Source organism: Lissotriton vulgaris, chromosome 5 (genome assembly GCF_964263255.1).
Source record: "Lissotriton vulgaris chromosome 5, aLisVul1.2, whole genome shotgun sequence".
In the NCBI taxonomy this organism is placed as follows: domain Eukaryota; kingdom Metazoa; phylum Chordata; class Amphibia; order Caudata; family Salamandridae; genus Lissotriton; species Lissotriton vulgaris.
Window position 1 is genome coordinate 902,589,225 of NC_141693.1, and position 23,981 is coordinate 902,613,205.

The 23,981-nt window shown below is 45.4% G+C and overlaps 1 protein-coding gene across 2 annotated transcripts in view; it reads right to left on the reverse strand.

Moving 5' to 3' along the window:
* The window catches only part of BTAF1 (B-TFIID TATA-box binding protein associated factor 1), a 1,094,445-nt gene that overhangs the window by 853,572 nt on the left and 216,892 nt on the right, over nt 1–23,981 (reverse strand). For both annotated transcript variants that reach the window (XM_086922506.1, XM_086922505.1), the window contains exon 8: nt 17,897–17,965. In XM_086922506.1, coding sequence (XP_086778632.1) covers nt 17,897–17,965 — 69 coding nt within the window. The remainder of the gene's footprint in view (nt 1–17,896; nt 17,966–23,981) is intronic.

The following is a 23,981-nucleotide window of genomic DNA, read 5'->3' on the forward strand; positions in this document are numbered from 1 at the left end:
TTAGGTAAAACTGTGTTGAATGGGGTATCAGAGCACAAGAAATTGAATCTGAAATTTAACACAATCAACCCAAACTTTGAAGATGTTCTACCTGTAGGAAAGTGCCCCCTTTTTACATGGTTACCCCCTAGCTTTTGCCAGATAACTGATGGTAACTTGACGGAGTTCCCTGGGTCCCTGATGTACCATCTGAGGAAGGATGGTAACTCTGCATCTGTTCCTACCGCTGGATCTTCAGTCTTCTCACCTAATGCTTTGATGTTCCAATTCCTTGCTGATGCGTCAAAATACTAAGCAAAGTACTGATTGAGGGGGCCAGCACCTATACATGCCCCTGGTGATGACGGTACTGTGAGTTAAAAACATTTCCAAAGCTTCTCAAATCCATGAGTAGCATTCTGTTGCTGTCCATTCTTCAGGCTCCTCTTGGTGGCCACCCTGGGACTAGTTTAGGGTGCCTCAGGTGGATGTGTAATGTCCTAGTCTGGTCACTTCACAGCAGTGGATATTCATAAACAAATAATGAGATGGGCTGAGGTTTATTGCAGCAAGGCAATTTCAGATACATTAAATGACTGGAGCTGCCTACCCCACCACATATTTCAAGGATTACAATAGAAACGATGTATATAGGAGTTTGCAGATACAAGAAGGACAATGCCTGCTCTGCATAACAGATAAAACAACTTAGTGCATCACATACATGGGATACGTGGGTGTCTACCCAATGACATGTGAAACCACACACAATGCCACCCACCACAGGTATCTTTTACACAGGTCTCAGTCTTAAAGGTGAATCTACACCTCTTCTACTACGGGTAACTGAACGTTTAGAAGAGGAAGCCATTAGGTAAACCCATACCCAACAGACATTGATTCAGGGAGTAATGCCTCTGCCCTTACTAGAAATCACACTGATAGTACAGTTTGCCCTGCGTAGCCTAATTACAGAAAGTACTAGCCACTGTTACCAAAAGAAGTTTATATTGAGTGCCCAAAAAGAACCAAACTCTCAAGCTAACACAAAAATTAAAGGGAGAACCTCTCGTCCTCAGGGGTGTCACACTCAATGAAGGCACAAACACAGAATTGTCCAGAAACCCTCAAGGACAAGCCACATCACTTCATAAAGCCACACAGAGGACTTTTGCCAGAGAAAAATAGTTTTGTTCTCTCCAAATGTTCCTTTATACATTAAAAAAGATATACAAGATGTCCCAGTAGTACCTTCTCTCACCCAGATCTAGTTACTGACGTCATGTTGGCTGAATGTTTTGATATTTTGCAACATTCCGTCCATCAGCTTGTGTGTTTTACTGTTCACCCTATGTGGGAAGCGTATGCCCAGACGTGGGTCCCGTGCTCACTAGGCTACTGGAGTCAAGCTACCCTGGCTGATGACGGCTGATAGCCAGAAACCGGTCCTAGGATGCTTGATTCCGGTCCAGGGAAGCCATGGCTTGGCAGTTCGGGCAGTACTGTTCCCATGAGGCACAGGGTCAAGACTGATTTGCATATGGCCATGTCTGAACTGGGGTGGTTTGGTGAGCAAAACAACGATGGATTAAACCCAGATCCGTGACTGGGGGTGAATGTTTTGCCATTGTGCAACATTCCGTCCATCATCTTGTGTGTTTTGCTGTTCACCCTATGTGGGAAGGGTATGCCCAGACGTGGGTCCCGTGCTCACTAGGCCACTGGAGTCAAGCTACTCTGGTTGATGACGGCTGATCGCCAGAAACCGGTTCTAGGATGCTTGATTCCGGTCCAGGGAAGACATGGCTTGGCAGTTCGGGCTGGACTGTTCCCATGAGGCACAGGGTCAAGGCTGATTTGCATATGGCCATGTCTGAACTGGGGTGGCTTGATGAGCAAAATAATGATGAATTAAACCCAGATCTGTGGGTGAATGTTTTGCCATTGTACAACATTCCGTTCATCATCTTGTGTGTTTTGATATTGTAGTCAACTTGAAAAGGGTTTCAAACGTTGGTCCACAATTGGCAATACATACTCAAATGACCATGCACAAATATTGGACTTCTTTGAAAATTCGAAAACACTGTTAGAAAAGAAATTTGTTAAAGCACTAGAGGTAGCTAACTCTTTGTTACTTAACAACTGAAAGTCTTTCCTTGCCCTTCTTCCTGAACCTCAGCTGGTGGAGTTGTCATTTATTGCTTTCTGAAGAACAAATACCATCATATTCATATTTCATACACAGATAATTTCACAAAATGCGAAACCCTTACCTGAAGACGTGAATAGTTTAACTATGCACTGTTTTCCTTCAGAGTACTCACATTTAAGAAAATATTTCTAAAAGGCTATATTTTACTGAATGCCCTTCTTAGTCTGTGAAGAAATGTTTTAGTAAAGATACTGTTTCGGGCAAACAATTTTGCCATCAACAAAACCAGCTATGGAAAGGAGCAGAATTGCTGTGGTGCCTCTCCAGGAGCATTTGTTGTACAAGACCTAAAAAGGACTAAGGACTAATAAAAGTCTCTAACATTATCCTCTCCTTATATATGCAGTTTATTGGGGTAGCAAAAACGAAACGTCCTCAGTTAAATTTAAACGGCAAAAAGAAAAACTTTTTTGCCTGAGTCCTTCTGCACAGTAAATCTAAACCCTTGATATTTTGTTTTAATGAAATTCAAGCACTGTTCTCGTTGGATAGCGTTTATCTTTGAGGTCTAGACATTAGAATTGCACTAGGAGCGATAGATCTGCCCTGATTAATCAACAGACGAAAGCAGTTCCTGATGTGTTGGTCTGTGATGGGCTTGGGAAACGCTTTATCTGTCCTCTTCTTATGGACCAGGAAATAGTTTATTTTCTACCCGAGGTGATAATAGAAAATAGGTAGCTTCATCACCTTGTTCTGACTGTGCCACAAATTAATAATCTGACTAACCCAGTCCAAACAGAAGTGTCCTTGGCAAGAAAGTTTCTACTTTGCCCTTTGTCAATTTCCACTTCCCTGTACTTCTTTCATTAGCCTCTTCGATGACAAAAAACAGAAAAAACGTTTTGCTAGGAAAGTTGGTTAGGGCAATAGTGCGACACTTTCATAATACAAGAATAACATTTTACAAAATGGCTGTTAGGTAATAAGATACTGGTCAGCAGGTCAAGTGGGAAGAAAAACACCACTAACATTAGGGATATTTACTAACGTAGATCTATGAAATACAATTTTTTTTATTTTCTCCAGTTTCATGTAATAGAATATTTTTTTTAAACAGTGAAATTAAACATGCATTATTTCCTTTATACTTGCTGGATAACTGCACAATATCCAAAAAGCATCCTAATGCGTCAGTGATTATGAGATCTAGAGTCAAAATTCTTCAGATTGGGAAGGAATGTCAATATTAGGGTAAGAAAAATTGTGACAACCACCAGAACATTAAGGACATACTGTATCAAGATTACCTAAACTAAAGGTGGGGAGAAGGAATATTTCCAACTAGTGTCAAATAATTCATCCTGTACAAAAATAATGTGTTAGTTTAGGACCATGCTCTCTACAGGCCCGGAACTATAGAACATTTATAGCAAGCCCTTTTGTTTCTTCCTGAAACTATTTATCACCCTGACCAAAAACTAAAGTTGCTCATTCTCATGCAAGAAAATTACGTAGTGAGGGAGGAACATGGCGGCCGCCAGCTGAACGGCTGCGGCTCAGCTCCCTCAAGAGATGCTTTGCTGTAGCCAGTTATGATGTTCCTGCTAGTTTTTAAGACTGAAACTATGGCAAAAAAACCTTTATAAACCTCTACAACCCCCCCCCCCTGCCCCCCCCCCCCCCCCTATTACCTGGTATGCCGCCGGAGAAGGCTTTACTTGGTTCTGGGTCCCCGCGTGGTGAGGAGAGCGGCTCGGGCAGTGAGAAGAGTAACTGACTCGGCTGGTGTTCGCGGTGGGCCGAGGTGGCTCAAGCACGAAAAAGACGCGACTCGGTCCGGTTTCTGTTCTGGGTCACGGGCGGCTGCTAAGGAGGCGGCGCGGGTTTCCCATTGAACATGGCAGTAACAGTGGAGAGAGCAGTGAGTGTGTGCAGTTTGTCAAGCTGATGCCAGCACTAAGGTAGGGAGTCGGCACCCCATTAGAGGGTACATTGTTGGGAGAACCCACAGGAGTGTGTGTTTTCTGGAGAGATCTACTGTGTCTAAGGAAAGGGGGGAGAGTCTCTGAGGCTTTGGACAGATGGATGGATGCAGACGGTGGGCTTAGTATCAGTAGCCTTTCTGGACTGGATGATCTTGGAAGCACGGAAGTGGCTTCGCAAAAGGAGGTCCAGAGCCTTAAAATTAATAGGTGCGCCCTCCGAGCTAGGTTAGTTTTGGACCCTTTAAACGAGAAACCAGTTTACCTCCCACACTTCTCCCCACCTATCTCTGAAGTAAGAGTTAGCGCCAGACGGGGTAAAGCTAAAGGGTGCAATTCCGACGAAGGTGTTGGGGCTAAAGCCAAAAAAGGTGACATTGCTGGTAGGAGGAAAGGGAAGGGCAAGAAAGGATCGCCTTCTAAGATAAAAGTCACCCCCTCGCTTAAAACCTTTTAAAAAGTCATGGCTACTAGTACTGCCTCAACAACTTCCACCCAATTAAATCTTGGAGACGTAGCCAAAGAGAAAGTAAGCCAGGGGGCCCCTATCATTGCCAATATTGCTATTATCATTAATTCGGCAAATGAAGCGGCAAGCGATCTGCATGCAGTCAATACCCCGATAACTATATATACAGCAGTAAACTTGTCAAATAAATATTCAGTTTTGGCAAGTAACGACCTAGGAAGTCCCTCTATGGAGCTGTTCGGCGCTGGCAATTTAGAACAACAAGGAGCGGCAGGAGCTGTAGAAGATAACGGCACTACCATTGATAAAGATGCAGAAATAACAAGTAAACCCGATGTAGCTTCGTCCACATTGGCGGATATCCTTTTGGTAATGAAGGATGAAATAACTAGTAGATTTACGGTCTCAGAAAATAATCAAGCCGAGATGACTAGAAATTTTTTAATTTCAGAGGTGAACCAGGCAGCAATTCAAGCCTCCTGTGAAGTACTAACAAAAAGATTAGATGAAGTCACATTAAGAACTGAAGCCATTGAGAAAAAAATCCCGATGATGAAGGACTCTATGCGATCAAATGAAGCGGAGGTAGCCAAATTGTTCGTTCAGAACAGAGAGCTGAAAGAAAACATTGAACGCCTAGGTAATCCTTCATGGCGGAACAACTTAAGGCTATTAAATGTACCTGAAGCTTTGGAGGGGTCCGATCTTAAGGGATATGTGATCTCATTGCTGAAGGGAACGGTCCTGAAAGGAGTGCAAGAAGTGGACCTAGTACACGAAATTCAAAGGGTACATCGTGATCCCTTTAGAAGGAACCCAGCTAAGCAAAAACCGAGGAAGATTCTGGTTAATTTTGTAACGTATACTGTTATCCCGTCCTCCGCCCTAAAAGAAAGGTCTATCACTTTCAATAGCTCTAACCCCTTCTCCTTTCAAATAAGATCAGACATCTCTCATGTAACAGCCACTAGACAGTGGGAGTTGGGAAAAAGGTTGGAGGAGCTAAATGGTATGGGGGGGCCAAGGCACAGCTGAAGTTCCCTGCATTGCTTCGGGTGATGTGAAACAATCACATGTATCAGATAAAATCAGGAGAGGAGGCTGACGCCCTCATTGTAAAGATTAGGGAGGAACAGGGGGTGAAAAAAGTAGGGGGAGGACTTTAAAGAGACAAGTAAAATATACGTAAAATGCATTTGATTGTTTAGCAGGGGTACTAGCAGGAACTTAGTTACATTAGGATTTTGCATCTCAGGGGGAGAGGAGGAGCCAAATAGGCTTTGCTTTTTGGAAGGGAGGGTTCCTCATGGGAAGAAGGGGCACAGACACAGGGGGTTTGGGGAGGGGGTGGGGGGGGGATTACTTGGGTGGGGAGCATTGGGTAAAAAACAAAAAACAAACAATCTCATCTCACCTTAGTCTATAATACACCATGCCGAGTTGCGGAGTTAGCCATGCAGGCTACACAGGCAGACAGGGAAGATGGCGAGAAACCAAGGCTTAAGGGATAGAAGGACCATCTTTACCTCATGGAATGTAAATGGAATGAGGTGCCCTCGAAGGCAAAGACTAATCCTTATATATCTGGAATTATCCAATGACCATGTCTGTTTATTGCAAGAGACACATTGGAGTCTAACAGAAAGCTGTTCAATTTTTTCCAAAGTTCATTGGATAAAATGTTTTAGTGTATCCCACCAGACGTCACAACAGGGGAGTAGCAATATTGGTGAAACATGGCGTCTTTTGCTCTATCAAAAGAACACAAACAGACTTCTCTGGGAGATGGTTGGTAGTTCAAATGACATTAAATAACAGACGTAGTGTATGCCTTGTTTTATAGTCTCAATATCGATGACTCTACCTATATACTGAAGTTGCAATCAATATTGATACTGGAATCACCGTCCTATATTCTTGGTTGAGATTTTAATGTCCTATTGGATCATATAAAAGATAATTTGAGTCATTATACAGGTGCCCCATAGACTACTAAACATGATCCAAGATTTAAATCAGACTGATGTGTTGAGAGCTATGAAGGGTAAACAACAGGGCTTTACATTTTACAGAAAGAAATATGGCAACTCCTCCAGGATCGATTATGTCTTTATAGATAGACAGTTTTTAAATGACAGAGAAGATTACCGTTATGCCAAGTCATCTTTCAGATCATGCTCCATTGCAATTCACATTTCTGAGTAAAGAGTTGCAGGCACAGTCGAGATGGACGTTAAAGAGGGACATGCTTCTAAACCCTGAAGTTATTGAGTCTATCAAGTCTTTCTCTTTAGAATTTTTCCAGTTGAATATCGTTTCTTCAACTATGGACTTTATTTGGGATGCTTACAAGGCATTTCTAAGGGGGAGATTACACGGTATCATAGGTTCCAAGAATAGGGCAGAGGCGGAGGTACTAAAAAACATTGAGGGAAGAATAAGTCAGTTGGAGAAGGAGAGGAATGGCTTAAATAACGGGGACTCAGAGCATCTTTTGCAAGTTCTGCAGGACTTAGATGAGGCACGACAGGAATATAGAGGGAAACTGGATGTGAGGTGTAGAGCGCAATGGGACGCTAGAAATATGCAAAATTTTGAGTACGGGGAAAAAGCAGGAGCATTACTGGCATTACTGGCATGGAAAGCTATAGTAGACCGTGCCAGAAATTATATTAAAGAACTTATTATCAACGGCAATGGGGAGACATCAAGTAAAAATGAGGATATGCAAACCTACCTTCTTTCGCTGTTCTCAGACCTTTATAAAGAGGATCTTGCTCGATCCTCGCGTTCCATTCGCTCATGGCTGAGCAATAAAATATGGCCCACTTTGTCTGAGGAGGGTAGGAACAGTTTAGATGCTCCTATCACATTGGAGGAAATCAGAGCAGATAAAGAAATTAAAGAACAAAAAAGCTGCCGGCTTGGACTCACTTCCAAGCGAAGTCTATAAACATCTTGTAGAAGAGTTGTCCCCTGTTCTGGGCACCATTTTCAACTCATTCTATTGCCCTGCTGGCAGAGTGCCTAACTCATGGAAGGAGGTTATACTCGTTTTGATCTTATAGCCAGGTAAGGACCCTTTAAGGGCAGACTCATATCGGCCAATCTCCCTGCTGATTGCAGATCATAAGATCGTTATGGGCATTTTAGTGGGGAGATTGGCAAAACTGGCACCCAAGCTGATCCATACAGACCAGAAGGGGTTCGTGGCTGGAAGGCACATCAAGGAGCAGACACATCTATTAATAGGCAATATAGATCTAGCCATTCAAAGATCTGACGCCTTGGCCGCAGTCGCATTAGACGCAGCCAGTGGTTTTGGAGGCAATGGGGTTTGGTCCCATTTTTATCCAGACCCTACGGAATTGTTATCAGGGAGACTCTGCGCGGATCCTCTTAAATGGTCTGTTAACACCAAGTATTAGTATCCAGCGAGGAACTAGGCAGGGGTGCCCCATCTCCCCTTTATTTAATATATACATAGAACCCCTGGTCCAAGCTATAAGGCTAAACAAATCAATCGCCCCTTATAGGTCTGAACTCTATAGTTCTAAATTAGCCCTATACAAGTGACCCGGAGGCAGAGATTCCTCGGGTTGAGGAGTAATTGGTTGAATTTGGATCTATATCAGGCTATGCAGTAAATAGTTTCAAAACAGAGGTAATGTTTTGGAACCTGGAACAATGGAGGGGTCCAGTGAGCACAGAGTTTAGATATCTGGGGATCTATATCGTGAAAGATCTGGAAAAAAATCCTCACATTAATTTAAACACAGTGACTAAAGAAATAGACCGTCTCTTCAGTAGATGGAGAAATCTTCCTTTAACCATTTATGGGAAAATAAATCTGGTAAAGATGGTCATTCTCTCTAAGCTCTATTTATTTTCCACTATACCTCTAACCTTTCCGAAAAAGAGAATTAGTAAGGTGCAAAGCAAGATAGGTAGCTTTGTATGGGGGGACAAGGAGGTCTAACTGACTTGGAAAAAACTCAGACGTAGACTAATTAAAGGAGGGATGGCTCTTCCCGACACCAGCCTGTATGCAGTGGCATTCCAGTTTAAGAGCATACGGATGCTACTTGTGAAACCAGATGAGTCAGCCTGGGGTAGATTGCTGGGAGAGATGGTGAGAGCGGAAGGGAAAGGAGGAGGCGAGGCTTTCCTGTATAAGTTTGGGTCCCCCAGATTCTTTAAGCGGGTACGTCTGAAGGTCTTGAGGGCAGCTCTGGAGTTGTGGCACAGGACGAGACTCAGTTGGGGGATCTGGCACCAGTCTGGGAATCGCCTGGAACTCCGGAATGCCTGAGAGATAGTCTAGCGTTGCCAATAGAGTGCAGGAATCACTACCTGGATGGAGCTGGCGGACACTGAAGGAGTACATTCTTGGGAATATCCGAGAGTCAAGATAGGCACAGGATTATCTAGATTCGAATATTTACAGCTAGTATCCTGGTACGATGCGGAAAGGGAGGAGGTAAGGGGAAATGAGAGATTGAGAGGCTGTGTCAATCTGCCCTCCCAATTAAAAAGGAAATTTCGATATGGTATCTTAAGTAAGTTTCTTTGCATAGTTAATAAAACCATTGCAATTCATCAATTTAAAAAATGACATGTATGTACTGTGCATTTTCACCATATCAATAATAATATAACGTATAAAACAATTTACAATTTTTAAAATCATGAGGATTAAATACAATTTACCAAACATTATTAAATAAAATTAGTCTTAGTTTCATTGTTCTCTGAGAGCTTAAAGCATACTCATTTCTGCTGCTCCTTAGAGTTGATATTATTACAACACTTTAGTCATAGTTCAGCTTAATTGAATAACTACGAACTTGGTTCAAGGTTAAGTTCCTGCATCTTTTTCTCCACCACCTTCATAAACTTTACCAAGCTGCAGTTCAGTTGCGGATCGTCTGGTGTGAAACAGGCAAGAACTGCATGTCTGCGAGAACGTATTCCTCGTTGGTTAAACTGGAATTTCAGCAAACGTTTTCGTTTCTTTCCTCCAGCAATTTGTCGCAGGAGCACAACAGATGTGTCATGTCCTCAATTGCCTTGCCACATAAACGACCGAGGGAGCCCCCTTTATCCCTCAGCCAGTGTGGAAGATGGCATATATAGGGTAACAGGCCCAATCTGAACTTTAGAAATTTCATTTTTGTAATTCTTGAATACCCCTGGTCGAGGTAACTCTGTTGGCCTTGTTTGGAGTAAGAGTTTAGGATAATCCATCCATGTGACCTCTTGGCAACAGTCGCCTTGTCCTCTATCCATGAGAGATATTTTGTTGTTTCCTTTACTAATCTTTTGACCGTGGTGTGATTAGTAGGGGTATTCCACAGCTCCTGTATACCTAAGTTCGCCAAGCTTTTTTCTAAGTATTTGGCAGCTGGCGAGGCCGGATTTCTCTGTAGTTCTGCCCATAAGAAGCTGTTTAAAGTTCCCTTTTTGGCCTTCCTGATTTGGTCGCACATGGTTATGTAGGCCCCTTGTCTTGCCAGAGACTGCTTATGGCCACCAAACTCTAACCTAAGGTTTTTGTTTTTTTGGGGGGGGGGTTTTATAAAGCGCGTAGCTACCCTAGGGCGTCCCAGCGCTGACATGACCTAAGTTCCAGAGGAGAAGTAGAAGAAGAAAAGTTCGAGAGGTTTAAGGGAAGAGCCAAGTTTTTAATTGCCTCCGAATAGCAAGTGGGAGGGCGTTCCACAGTTTTGGGGCGTTGTAAGAGAACAAACGCCCCCCGGATCGGGCCTTTTTTATTCTTGGAACGCTGGCGAGGGAGAGAGAGTCTGATCTTAGCTGTTTGTTGGAATGGTGGGGTTTAATCAAGGGTCTCAGAATCGGGGGGCCTCTGTCGTGCATTATTTTGTGCGAGATGCATAGGGTCTTAAAGGTAATCCTTTCTTTGACTGGGAGCCAATGTAGGCTTCTAAGTGCTGGTTTAGCCGAGGATCTCGATTTGGTTCCAGTTAGGATTCTGGCAGCAGCGTTCTGGGCGCATTGCAGTCTGTAAATAACTGATGCTGGTGCCCCCAGGTACAGGACGTTGCCGTAGTCCAGTCTGGAGTTCACCAGCCCCTCCATCAGTAGTTTCCTTGATTGGAAGGGGATCAGGTGGAGGATTTTTCGCGCCATTCGGATGAGGCCAAAGCAGGTGCCTGAGGTTTTTCTGGCCTGAGTCTTGAAGTTGAGGTCTTGATACAGCCAGATGCCAAGACTTTTGACTTCGGGTTTGGGGGTAGGAGGCGTTCCCATGCATGGCGGCCAAGAGAGGGATGGAGGGAGCTTGTGTGGGTTTCCCAGGAGAAGTATCTCAGATTTATCTCCGTTCAATTTTAATCGAGATTCACACATCCATTGGAAAACGCTATCTAGGCATGTAGCCAGATTGTCTAGGCTATTGCTCAGCTGGTTAATAGAGACCACCAGCTGGGTGTCATCGGCATACATGACTGTTTTTATGCCAAATGGAGCGATAATGTCCTCTAAAGGGGACATGTAAATGTTAAAAAGTGTGGGGCTCAGGGAGGAGCCCTGGGGAACCCCACACTGAAGTGGCAGGGCTTTGAACGTGGCGGTGCCATCTGACACTTGGAAGGTTCTTTCTTCCAGAAAGGATTTGATCCAGGACAGGGCGGAGTCAGCGACTCCTATCAAACTTACCCGGTGGATGAGGATGGCATGGTCCACCGTGTCGAAGGCGGCACTTAGGTCGATGAGGATCACTGCCACTGATCCTCCTGCGTCCATGATGGTTCTTGCCTCTTCGACCACGGCTAGCAGAGCGGTGTCAGTTCCCTGTCCAGGTCTAAACCCTGTCTGAGATTGGCGTAGTAGGTTATTGGCTTCAAGGAAATTAGAGAGTTGGTGGTTGGCAATTCGTTCGGCCACTTTGCTGATAGCAGGGAGAAGCGATATGGGTCTGAAGTTGGTTGGGTCGGTGGGATCGAGGTGAGGTTTCTTTAAAAGAGCCTTGACAGTGGCTTTCTTCCAGTTGGCCGGAACAGAGCCCAGTTTAAAGGAGGCGTTGATGAGGTGGGTAAGAGGAAGGGCCACCGTGGAGGCGACCGGGGAGGTATATTTTGGCAGACTGAAGATAATCCTATATGCTGCTGTTACAGTTTTGTCCAGAGTCACTGCGTCTCTTCCTCTTTGTGTTTCGCTGCCATAGGTAATTGTAGGCAAGAGTTTAGCCTGTATAACTTGCGTCAGGGGAAGGAGAGATGGACTGGTGAGTCTGCCATTTAGTTTTTTAAGGAGATTGCTATCGTAATACATTTTCCTCCGATGCTTTCTTTTTGGATGATGAACTGTCCGCTGCTGTCAATTTTGACCCTTAAGTACTTCTATACTGACGTATCTTGTATGCGAATGTTGTTCCAAAACCAGCTATGAGGGGTTTTTCCTTTCTTATTAATGGACATTGTTTTGGACTTCTCCAAATTTATCATCAGTTGATTCTCAGAGTACCTTTTTGTTGCATCCACAAGATTTTGCATCCCTATTTTAGTATGACTAATTAGGACCAGGTCATCTGCGTATAATAGCGTTGGAAGTATTTGACTTCCTAATTTAGGTGAATGAGAATTGCAGTTGTTAAGAACCGGGATAAGATCTCCTAACAAGCATTTACAATGCAATGGTTTTGCCTTTGTTAAAGTTAGAGCGATTGGCATTGCTCTTGACATTATTTTAATTTATGTTTTTTTTTTAACATGAATAAATGGCATTGTCATTTACAATGCCACTAGCTTTATCTCTCGCAAATGACACACACCAACACCCACAGAGAGCCCCCCCAACACACACAAACCCCCCCCACACACACACCCACACAGAGCCCCCCCACACACACCCACACAAAGCCCCCCACACACACACAGAGCCCCCCCACACACACACCTTCTGGCCCATTATCTTTTCTCCTCATCAAAATAACTGCCACACCCCTTTCTTTGTTCTGAAAGTGGTAGGTAGCAAGCCATTTCAAATCTAGGGGGCTGTGGCCTAAAGAGAACTTTCTGAGGGCATGGAAAGAACAGCAGTCTCCTTTTTCATGGATGAGCATCCCCTAGCTCGGTTCTTATGCTCCACCTGTCTTTCTTTGATACTTCCTCCATTCTTTCCATAGTGTCAACAGTAACAGACTGATATCTTGTAAAAACAGAAGGGTAACTGGATTAAGGCCAGTACTGCTTGCTCTATCTTTCAATCCCTAAACATGACAAATTAACTCCTAATTTGCCAATTGAATGTATTCTACATTTTTGTGTTACTGTGTAGTACATAAAAGTGACAATACAAATGCAAAGTATTGATTACATGTGTGTAATACAGCACTTCCAATATGGACTAAAGCTTCTTGTTTGATACCCATTTTGGGTGGGAATTAAGGTATTTTACATTATTTCTGGGAATATAAACACAAAAAGACATTCAAAATTTACAAATATAAAAACCCTAAAGGCAATGCATGTTCATTTGTAAAGCGAAATGTCTATTTTGGAAGTACTTGCTACAAAATTGGAAAATAAAATCATTAATCGTGGTAAACCAGTTTTAAAAACCATGTACAAAAATACACATCCATTAAAATGGTATAAAAATGATGGAGAAATGGATCTTTTGGGCCTAAATGATGCCATCATGTCAACCTATCGATTACCAACACCCCTGAAATATGTTTTTTTAGGATTTGTCAATGGGCAGTCCATCATGGCAAGACTCCATTATGCTCAATAATTGTCAATGGTACATGTTATATTAGCGATATGCGAATAGCTAGCAATACACATTCTTTTAATATATACCATCTAGTAGCCAGTCGTACCTTCCCGTGACATTGAAGGATTCCATCATCGCCCGCACCAACCCCTCCATGGTGAGAGACCTGCCCGGTCGAGGAGGGGGGGGGGGGGGGGGGGTGTATGTGCCTACATTGGGCCATTGGCCCTTTATCCCCCCCCTCGCCCTAACTAGCCTACCCCTTGATTTGGTGGAGGTTCGCCTCATTTCAGAGGGTGCCAATCCTAGTCTGCATGCAGATGGGGGCGGGGAGAGCCTCCTGCCTCGGACGGCGTTTTACTCGGCCTGGGGCCTTTATCTTCATAGTGTAACAGGCCAAGTTCAGGAAAGCTGTTTTCTGGAATGGGTTGGGCCTCCGAATCTGACAAAACTATCCGATCGGGCATTGAGCTGAAGCAGGAGCAGGCGGCAAAATGCTCAATGATGGTGGACGAGTGGGGCAGTCAGCGTCAAGGATTAATCGGTCTACAGACCTCCGACAGGCTGCCACCTGTAATAGCCACATCACTGGCATTAACATAGCAAAAGGCGTTTGGCCATGGCCCCCACCATCAAACCTCTTCCTGTGCCTCGGGGGCTTGGACGGCGAACCCGTGCTCTTCGGGGTGGGGGGCGCGGGGGGCCAATGTGCAAGCCGTGTACGGCAGAGAGTGTCTGACGGGGGGGGGGGGGGGGGGGGGGGGGGGGTGGGGGGGGGAGTGGGCGGGGGTCGCGTCTGAAAATAACAGCCCCTGGCAGTACAAACCCACACAAACACTGACACGGGTAGTGAGCTGAACCCTTCCCCCCACGGACTGGAGCGGAGACGCTGAAAATACCAGGCGCGGGACGGTATGCTCACACACCGGGAGGAAGTGACCTGTAAGCAGGGCCCTACACCACACCCCACCCCCACTCGAATCTGCAGAACAATGCAGCTAGGCTAGCTGGAGGGAAAGATCTAAAAGGGAGTCCGCGCGTCGGAATGAGACACGGATAGTGATTTTGGGCAGGGGGGGTGCAAAAAAATCAAGCATGCTGTCAAATTGGTGCGCTCTACCTTTAAAAACCTAAGGCGTGCAGGGGGAAACAACTGCATGCGGCAGGGGCAATGCGCGAACCTTCCCTCACAGTGATCATCGGGTTTCTTAATCAGTAGCAGCACTGAAGCACCCTACCCCACCACCCGAGGGGACTCCGGGGCCTCGTGCTACAAACACAGGCAGAACCCGAGATCCTGCCCCGTATCACAGAGTTCTCACTGAACTCCCAGGAATGGCCCAGTTCCGTCCGTCCCAGGAAGAGGATCGTGCATCGTAAACCCTTTGAGAATCCTGGAAAGCTGCAACTCGCCGCGGCCTTGTTGCGCTCAATGCACACCCGCAGAACGCGACAGCCTCGATCCTGCTTCTAAACACGTATAGAGACCCGGACAGGAAGCAAGCACAACACAGAAGAAATGCGACAAAAATACACAACTGACAAAGTAAAATAACACTTATAAAATGTCGTTTACACACACACAGGAGAAACGGCACTGCGGGAACGGGAGCCGAGGCAGCGGTAGGGGGCGGGAACGGGGAGACACGGAGAGCGGGTGGGAACCGGCAAACATTTCGCTCACCTTCCGCACCCGACGCTTGAGCAGTGCCTCCGCTGCAAACACTCGCTCCCCAACAGCCGAGAGCTCCATGTCCGTCCCGTTCCCTACAGTGCCGGCAATGCCGGACCAGACTCGGGGGCGTTCCCGGCGTCGCGTGACGTCGGCAAAAGCCAAAGAATGTCGGGAACGCCCCCGTGTCTGGTCCGGCATTGACGGACAGGCCCCTCGTCCAATGGCAAGGCTCCATTTACGGAGCCAGCCAATGAATGAGGAGGGCCGACCCAAAGCACACTACAATTCTCATCAGGTTTTCGCCTGCGCGAAAAAGCTGCGCAGAAAGCGCAGCTTTCGCCAGGCAAAACCTAAAAACAGGTTAAAGAGAGTTGGGGCCAGGACGCATCCTTGTTTGAGACCTTTATTTGTTGGGATGCGTCTTGATAAATGGGAACCGTCACCCAACTTCACCTGTACCCAGGTTTCACTGTGCAAGTTGATCAGCAGGTCTAGTAGCGGCTTTGGTATTCCCCACCTTTCCAATTTTGACCATAGAAGATTCCGGTTGACATGGTCGAAAGCCGCCTTGTAGTCTATGAAGCACAAGTGGATTGGCATTTTAGTCATTTTTGCTTATTTAGCAGACTCAAAGTCAAGATGTTCGTTGTGGTTCCTACCGATTTAGAAAAAACAGTCTGATTTACAGGGATTAGGGAGTTTTCTGTAACCCAGGCCTGTAATTCTTCCAAAAGAATCCCAGCAAAATGCTTTGCCTCATTATCCATAAGGGCAATCAATCTGTAATTGCAGGGTAGAGATTTATCCCCCGACTTGAAAATTGGGGAAATAATTGAGCCCTTCCAGGAGACAGGTAGTATATTGAGATGTATGATTTCCAAAAACAGTGGCTCAAGAGCTTCGGCCCAATCCTTTTCCTCCAGCTTGTAAAGGATAGGAGGGATTCCATTCGGACCTGTAGCCCCCTGTCTTCTGCCTTTTTTGATGTAGCGCCTCATAGTCTTTTGTAGATTTGTCACTCCTGTAGTTGTAGTTCGGGCTATTTGTTTTGAGTGACGCCCAGAGGTTTTAACATTCTTTTTATCATTTTCCGTCACTAAACCATAGGTTGTATGTCGAGTAAAATGATCTTTAAGATGGTTTACCCATGTTTCTTCAGAGATGTGAGAGGAGACTCCATCGTGCCTAGTGTTTAAAAATGAGTTGATTGTTTTCCAAAATTTCGCTCCATTATTTTGCTTGGTGTTTGCATGTAAGTTGGCCCACAAACTATCCTCCATTACCCTGTTTGCTTCCCATTTTTTTTTTCCAAGGATGCCTTTAGTTCTCGCAGTTGGTTGTGCTTCGCCGTTTCTTTTGGGGAATACCTAAGTTACCGCTTTGTTTGAGAGATACATTTTTTTATGCATTTTATCTTTTCTTTGTGCCTTTTTGAAAAAGAAATCATGTTACTGTCCTTCTGTGCGATATGGTATCATCATCTACTAGAAGCTGAAGACCTAGCAATCCCGCCTTCAGAGGCGGTATGGAACCGATCCTCCGTAGGATCCTCAGTAGAGTCCCTTTTTGAGCCATCATTAAAGACACTATATAAGTTTATAAACCCTGCCTGTCTGAAAAAGAATCATTTTTTGTCATTAACAGACTATTATACCCTTGCTAAGTTTGCAAAGTTTGCTCCAGCACCTCCACCCAAATGTCCAAGATGTCACACACTTCTAGCTAATGACATCCACGTCTTTTTTGAATGCACAGAATTGGAACTCTTTTGGAAAGAGGTGTGGGATACTTTTCAAGATGTTTTTAAAACCAGGGTTGTGGTTAATCTCTCCTTAGTCCTATTCGGAGATGATGGTCTTTTTAGTCAGACAGCCTCACAGCGAGACAGAGGTCTTTTATTATATATGATGCTATTGGCGCGGACAGAGATCTGCAAGGAATGGAAAGATTCCCTCCCACCAAAAAGAGAGGACTGGCTCAACGCCTCGTTTGTTATGGCCCGTCTAGATTATGAAGGTGCAGAGGATAAGTCAATTAACATCTGGCACCCTCTTATGAGTTGGGGGGAAAAGCCTAAGTCTGATTTAGCTGGTCCAATGATTACACCAAGTCCCGTACAAAAGGGGATGGGTCAGGTGACCCAAGCATGTGCGGTAAGCCGAGAGGTCCACAGTTAGTGAAAACGGCTTTACAAGTTCCGCAGAGGTTTGAAAGGTAAGAGGAGGACAAAAAAATAAAAAAATAAAAATAATATAAGATTAACATCTTACAAAATAGCTGTTAGGTAATAAGACACTGGTCAGCAGGTCAAGTGGGAAGAAAAACACCACTAACATTAGGGATATTTACTAACGTAGATCTATGAAATACAATTTTTTTGATTTTCTCCGGTTTCACGTAATAGAATATTTTTTTTAAGCAGTGAAATTAAACATGCATAATTTCCTTTATACTTGGATAACTGCATAATATCTAAAAAGCATCCTAATGTGTCATAGTGATTATGAGATCTAGAGTCAAAATTCTTCAGATTGGGAAGGAATGTCTATATTAGGGTAAGAAAAAATGTGACAACCACCAGAACATTAAGGACATACTGTATCAAGATTACCTAAACTAAACTAAAGGCGGGGAGAAGGAATATTTCCAACTACGGTAGTGTCAAATAATTCATCCTGTACAAAAATAATGTGTTAGTTTAGGATCATACTCTTTACAGGCCCGGAACTATAGAACATTTATAGCAAGCCTTTTTGTTTCTTCCAGAAACTATTTATCAACCTGACCAAAAACTAAAGTTGCTCATTCTCATGCAAGAAAATTCTTTGCAACTTTTCAAATCTAGATACAAACCTTACATATTTCAGGAACTGAGAAAATATCCAAACTCTTACCTCCCATGATGGGTTAAATAGATCATTGCAGAGTTCTTCACATAAACTTTCTAACGGCCATTCATTTGTCTTCAGAGAGAAAAACAAAAGATAGTTTAGGTATACAATCATAATCTTCTGACTAAATGTCATTAATGCATACAAAGAATTTAAATTGATCACATAGCGCAAAAAGTGCATTGCGGGCTTCATGTAGCTCAAGTCTTTGCAAGTTGCACAAATGCGAATTTTACTCTGATTGTGAACAAAAACATCTCAAACAATTTGTAATGTCAAACGCACTGACCCCAGTTTTTCAGAAAGTTTAACACAAGCCTAAGTGTTTTACTAGAATCACCATAATCATATGAACACATGAAGAGTAAAATATTAGCAATGTATTATTCTTGCAAAACACCAAAAGTTTTGTCAGACTTGAAAACATTTTGGGGAAGGCTCATCCACCTGATCCAAGCGGAGTATCTAAAGTAAAGAAACATGAAATATCTAGTGTGCTGTTTGAAACATAGCCTTAGAAGAATTTTAGACGTAAAACACAAAACATTTCTTTTAGTGAAAGTGATAGGAGCAGGAAGTCCCAATGTAAATAGGAAACTTGATTGATAGAGGAAGATGCAACTGGAGTAGTTGGGAGTGAAAACCAGGTTCCAATACCATTGTTCAGCTAGGTACACCTGCAACGTATGCATGCATAATCTATCATAGGAAACTATAGCAATTCAGGTGGCCATCATGACTAAGAATAGCATAACCATCCTGACTTCTTTGATAACCTGGCTGAAAAGGGGGCAGTTACGAATGGAAAGCTGGGCCCTAGCTTGCTGAGATCAGCTTTTCCTGTGACAGAGTTGAGAAATGCGCCCTAAGAAGGGCTGAAAGCGGTACTTTACTGTGTTGATGGTGAACCCTAGATTGTGAAATAGGTCTATGGTAGTCTTGGTTATGAGACAAGCACTGTGTTTATTTGCTCTCTTGAAAGAACCCCCTGTGGGCCGTGGTGACCCCGAAGGGTAGCACTTTGAACACAAAATGCTGGTCTCTTACCACAAACCAGGCGCACCAGCGATGTACGGTATAGATCAGGATGTGAAAGGAGTAGTTTCTTACCTGTAACTCCAGTTCTGTAGTAGGGGTATCTCTGTTATAGTCATAAGCTAGGCTGCCATTATGTGTCTGGAAAAGGGATACCGTGCCTTTAAGGAACTCTCCAGAGACCCTCTGTATTCCAGGATGCACAGCCAAAGGCCTTTTACTTTCAGTTATTTTCGAAGGTGTATAAAGCCAGGCCTGTAGCATACAGTACATTATCTTTTCATCCACCGGGGAGGAGGGCGGGCACTTATGACTATAACAGAGATATCCCTACTACAAAACTGGAGTTACAGGTAAGAAACTACTCCTTCTGTAGTAGGGGATCTCTGTGCATAGTCATAATCTTGCGAATAGAATGGCAAGCCCATCCCTACAAACTAACCGCAGGTGGATGAAATAGACAAAACCACTACTGTGCAAACAGATTTCTCAATGAAGCCTGCCCAACCTGAGCATCTGCCCTGGCATTAGAGTCCAGGCAGTAGTGTTTGGCAAAGGTATGGACCGACTATCAAGTGGCAGCCCTACAGATATCTGCAATGGGGATATTACGCAGCAAAGCTGTTGTAGCCGCTTTGCCCCTGGTGGAATGAGCCTTAGGCTTAGCCTTGTTAGGCTTTTGGAAACATAGCTGAATACAGGACACAATCCATTGAGAGAAGGACTGTTTAGAGGTGGCAAGACCAGTCCTGACTGGACCATAATTGACAAATAATTGGTCTGACCTACGAATGTCCTTGGTTTTATCCAAGAAGAATTTCAATACCCTTCTTACATCCAGGGAATGAAGAGACCTCTCCGCCGGAGAGGAAGGATGTTGGAAAAAAGTAGGTAAAGTTATCGTCTGATTAACATGGAAATCAGAAATTACTTTCGGAAGGAACTTAGGGTGAGTCCTCATGACAACTTTGGAAGCATGAAACACTGTATAGGGCTCTTGACAACACAGAGAATAAATCTCACTCACCCTGCGGGCCGATGTTATAGCCACAAGGAAGGCCGCTTTCCAGGATAAATGCTGTAGAGAAGCCTTATGAATAGGTTCAAAAGGCTCCTTCATCAACCGTGACAGCACCCCATTCAGCTCCTATGAAGGCGAAGGACGCCGAACAGGGGGAAATGCTTTCATCAATCCTTCCAAAAAATCTTTAATTACAGGAATCTGGAAGAAGGATGTTTGTGAACGGCATTTCCTATACGCAGTTAATGCTGCAAGGTGAACCTTAATAGAATGGAAACTAAGGCCAGATTGAGCCAAATGCAAGAGGTATGGAAGAAGGACATCTTTGCAGGAGGTAGGATCATAGTTCTTGGACGATGCAGAACCTCTTCCATTTGTAGGCATAGGAAGTCCTTGTGGAAGGTCTCTTAGCCTCCTTGAGTATTTCCATGCAATTGTCAGGCAAGTTCAAGTGTCCATACTGTACTATCTCAGGAGCCACGCCGCCAAACTCAACGATGAGAGGTTGGGGTGCACCATCTGCCCCCGAACTCCGTGAGAAGGTCTGGCCGACATGGAAGCCGCAGATGGGGGTTGGAGAGACCGGTGGAGCAGGTCCGTGAACCACCACTGTCGAGGCCACTCCGGAGCAATGAGGATCATTCGTGCTCTGGATTGAGACAGCTTGATGAGTACTGCCGGAATCAGGGGAATGGGTGGAAAAGCGTACAGAAAGCTGTTCGACCAGCTGATCCATAGCGCATTCCCCAGAGTCCCCGGTTGGTAAAACCTGGAGGCGAAGTCTCTGCATTTTCTGTTTTCGGCGGTGGCGAACAGTTCTATTTCTGGAGTGCCCCATCTTTTAAAGAGGTTTCCTAGCACCTCGTCGTTTAGGACCCACTCGTGGTTTTCCTGCCGAGTGCGTCCGCCTGAGCATTCTGCACACCTGGTAGCCGTTATCGTCAGTCCTCTGGCTAGCAGCCAGTGCCAGATCGCCTGTGCTTCCTGGGACAGTGTGCGCGATCTCGAGCCCCCCTGCTTGTTGAGGTTATACATTGTGGCCGTATTGTCCGTCTGTACAAGCAGGGAGTTGGTCTGGAAGGACGGATGAAAGGCTTTCAGCGCCAAATGAACAGCTCTGAGTTCCAGAAAAATGATGTGGTACGTGGATTCCGCCTGGGACCACGTTCCTTGGATCTGTAGATGGTCTGAATGCACTCCCCAGCCGTGGAGAGAAGCATCCGTCACAATAGTCTGTGTGGGAATGTCCTTGTGGAACGGAACCCCCATGAGGAGATTCTCTGCTGAACACCACCATCTCAGGGACTGTTGAGCATGTAAAGACAGTTGGATCCTGTCGTCCCAGCTCCCTCGTTTCTGGTCCCATTGATCCTCCAGACATTCCTGCAGCGGTCTCATGTCGAGGCGTGCATGTGGTGTGAGGAAGATGCAAGAGGCCATCGACTCCAGAAGAGAAGACACCATCCTCACTGTCGTTGATGGAACGGACATGAGAGCCTGAGCCTTCTGAAGGATCGATAAGAGTCGCTCCTCCGAAGAACACACGCTTGCTCTGAGAGTATTGATGGAGGCTCCCAAGTACTGCAGGCACTGAACAGGAGTCGTGACGGACTTGGACATGTTGATGTGCAAACCCAGCTGGTTCAACAGAACGGCCGACCTGCTGAAGTGCAATTGCGCTTCCTGGAAGGTGGAGGCTATGATCAACCAGTCGTCCAGGTACGGATAGACAAACACCTTGTTCTTTCTCAGGTGCGCTGCCACCACTGCCATGCATTTTGAAAAAGTCCTGGGTGCAGACTTCAGTCCAAACAGTAGTACGGTGCATTGATAGTGATTGGTGCCGATCAGGAAGCGCAGGAACTTCTGGTGTTTCTGTGCAATGGGCACATGGAAGTACGCATCCTGCAGGTCTATTGCGCAAAGCCAGTCTCCTCTTTGCAGCTGAGGATAAATCTGGTGCAAAGACACCATGCGAATCCATTTGTTTGCTTGTCGCAAATCCAGAATGGGCCTGAACTTGTTTTTGTCTTTTTTGCGTACCAGAAAGAACCTGGAGTATAGACCCTTTCCCCTTTGAGACAGAGGGACATCTTTTATCGCCCTTTTTCATAACAGGGTATCGGCGTCCGCTTAAAGTTCGCACAGCTGGAATTGCGAACGCACCAGTGGAATAGCTGGAGGAGGGCTGACACACCGAAGACTGTATCCATTGCAAACAATATTCAGCACCCACTTGTCCTGAGTAATTTTTCTCCACTCTGCCAAGTAATTCGGTATGCTTCCCCCTCTCCCACCGGAGCGGGTAACGGACGAGGGGGAAGTAACTCCTCCGGGCTTAGACCCGGCCGGGCCCTTATTCGCCGAGGAGGCCTGCTGGCTGCCTCTGCCCCTCGGACACTTCTGGAAGGGTTGGCGCAGGTATTTCTGTTGTGGCTGCTGTTGGCCAGTTTGGCGACCTTGCCCTCGCTGAAAACTCTGGGAAGAGTAACGCCTCTGGAATGGGCGGAAGGATTCCCGTTGTTCCTTAGGTTTCTCCAAAACTACCGCTTTCAGCGTTTCCACTTCCGCCTTCATGCGGGCCTTCTCCTCATCCGCATGTGTCCCGAAGAGGGTAGATCCCGAAAAGGGCAAATTAGCAATCCGCTGTTGCGCCTCTGGCTTGAGAGGTAAGGCGCAACCAGGAGTGGAGTCTCAAGTTTATGCCATGGCAGTACCCATGAGCAGCCAGGAGAGGCGTCTGCCGCCAAACTGATGACCTAATTCGAGACCATCATGCCCTCATTCAAAATCTCCTGGAAGTCTTCTCTCCTGTCCCTCGGGAGGAGCTCAATGAATTGCTGCAGGGACTCCCACAAGGAGCGGTCATACCGACCCAAAAGCGCTGATACACTTGCAGCTTTCATCGAGGTGGCAGCTGTACTGCAGACCTTCCTCCCTGCCGAATGCATTTGACGGCTATCCTTGTCAGGAGGGACTGTAGATGTAAGGGCCGTAGAGTGCTGCTTCTTGGCCGCTGTCACAACAACAGAATCCGGTACCTGGTTTGATCTTAAAAACGCTGGATCCGAGTCCGGGGGCCTGTATTTCTTCTGAAGCTGTGATGGCGCAGACGTCACCATGGCCGGTGTCAGAAACAGCTCCAGGGCCAGTTCCTCTAGTCCTGGTACCAAAGGCAGCAAAGGGCGAGAGAGATGCCTGCGCTCCAATGTTTCAAAGATCACAGAGGTGGAAGGAGTGGGTACAGTCAGTGTGATCCCTAGCTTCACTGCCCCCCTCAGCAGCACATCCTGAAAAGTCACAATGTCATCCACTGGCGACACTTTCGTAGGGGGAGAGTCCGATAAAGTGGGAGAGTATCTCCTGTCACTGGACAAGTCAGTGTATCTGGACCGTGACCTGTCCCTCCTTCGACGATGACGAGACCTTGTTGAAGATCTACGCTCATTGCGAGAGTGATGTCTCCCTCTGGCCCTTGACCTCAGTTTTCTGGGGGGAGGAAGGAGGAAGGAGGAAGAGGGACTCTACTTCCACTTTGACGTCGACATATCCTTCCTCGACGTCGACCTCTTTGACGTCGCTCTTCTCGACGTCGACAAACTCCTAGACGTCGAACGTCCTCGCCTTGACAACCACAAAGGTGCACCACAAAGCAAAAGGTAACAAAACGATCAGTGCAGTTGACATATAAGCACAATGAAGAAATATTTCTCAGAGAGATGTTGTTGATCTTCTTTTAATCTTTATTTTCAGTTAGCAGTAAAACATATACAGCCGACGCGTTTCGTCCCAAGCTGCGACTTCTTCAGGGCTTTGGATTTATGATACGTCGCTTATGCAGGGGAATATGAGAGGAACCGGGGTACAAGGGTCGCCTTCCCGGATAGTGTAATCCTGTTGTTTGTTAGTTTATTCCAATCTTAATTTAACAAAGATGGACTGTAGGCATGCTAATAAGCAATGAATGCAGTGCTTGTAGGGGTTCCTGGGTGGTAAAAACGGTCTTGTCACATTAGTTTCTGTCTTAGGTCG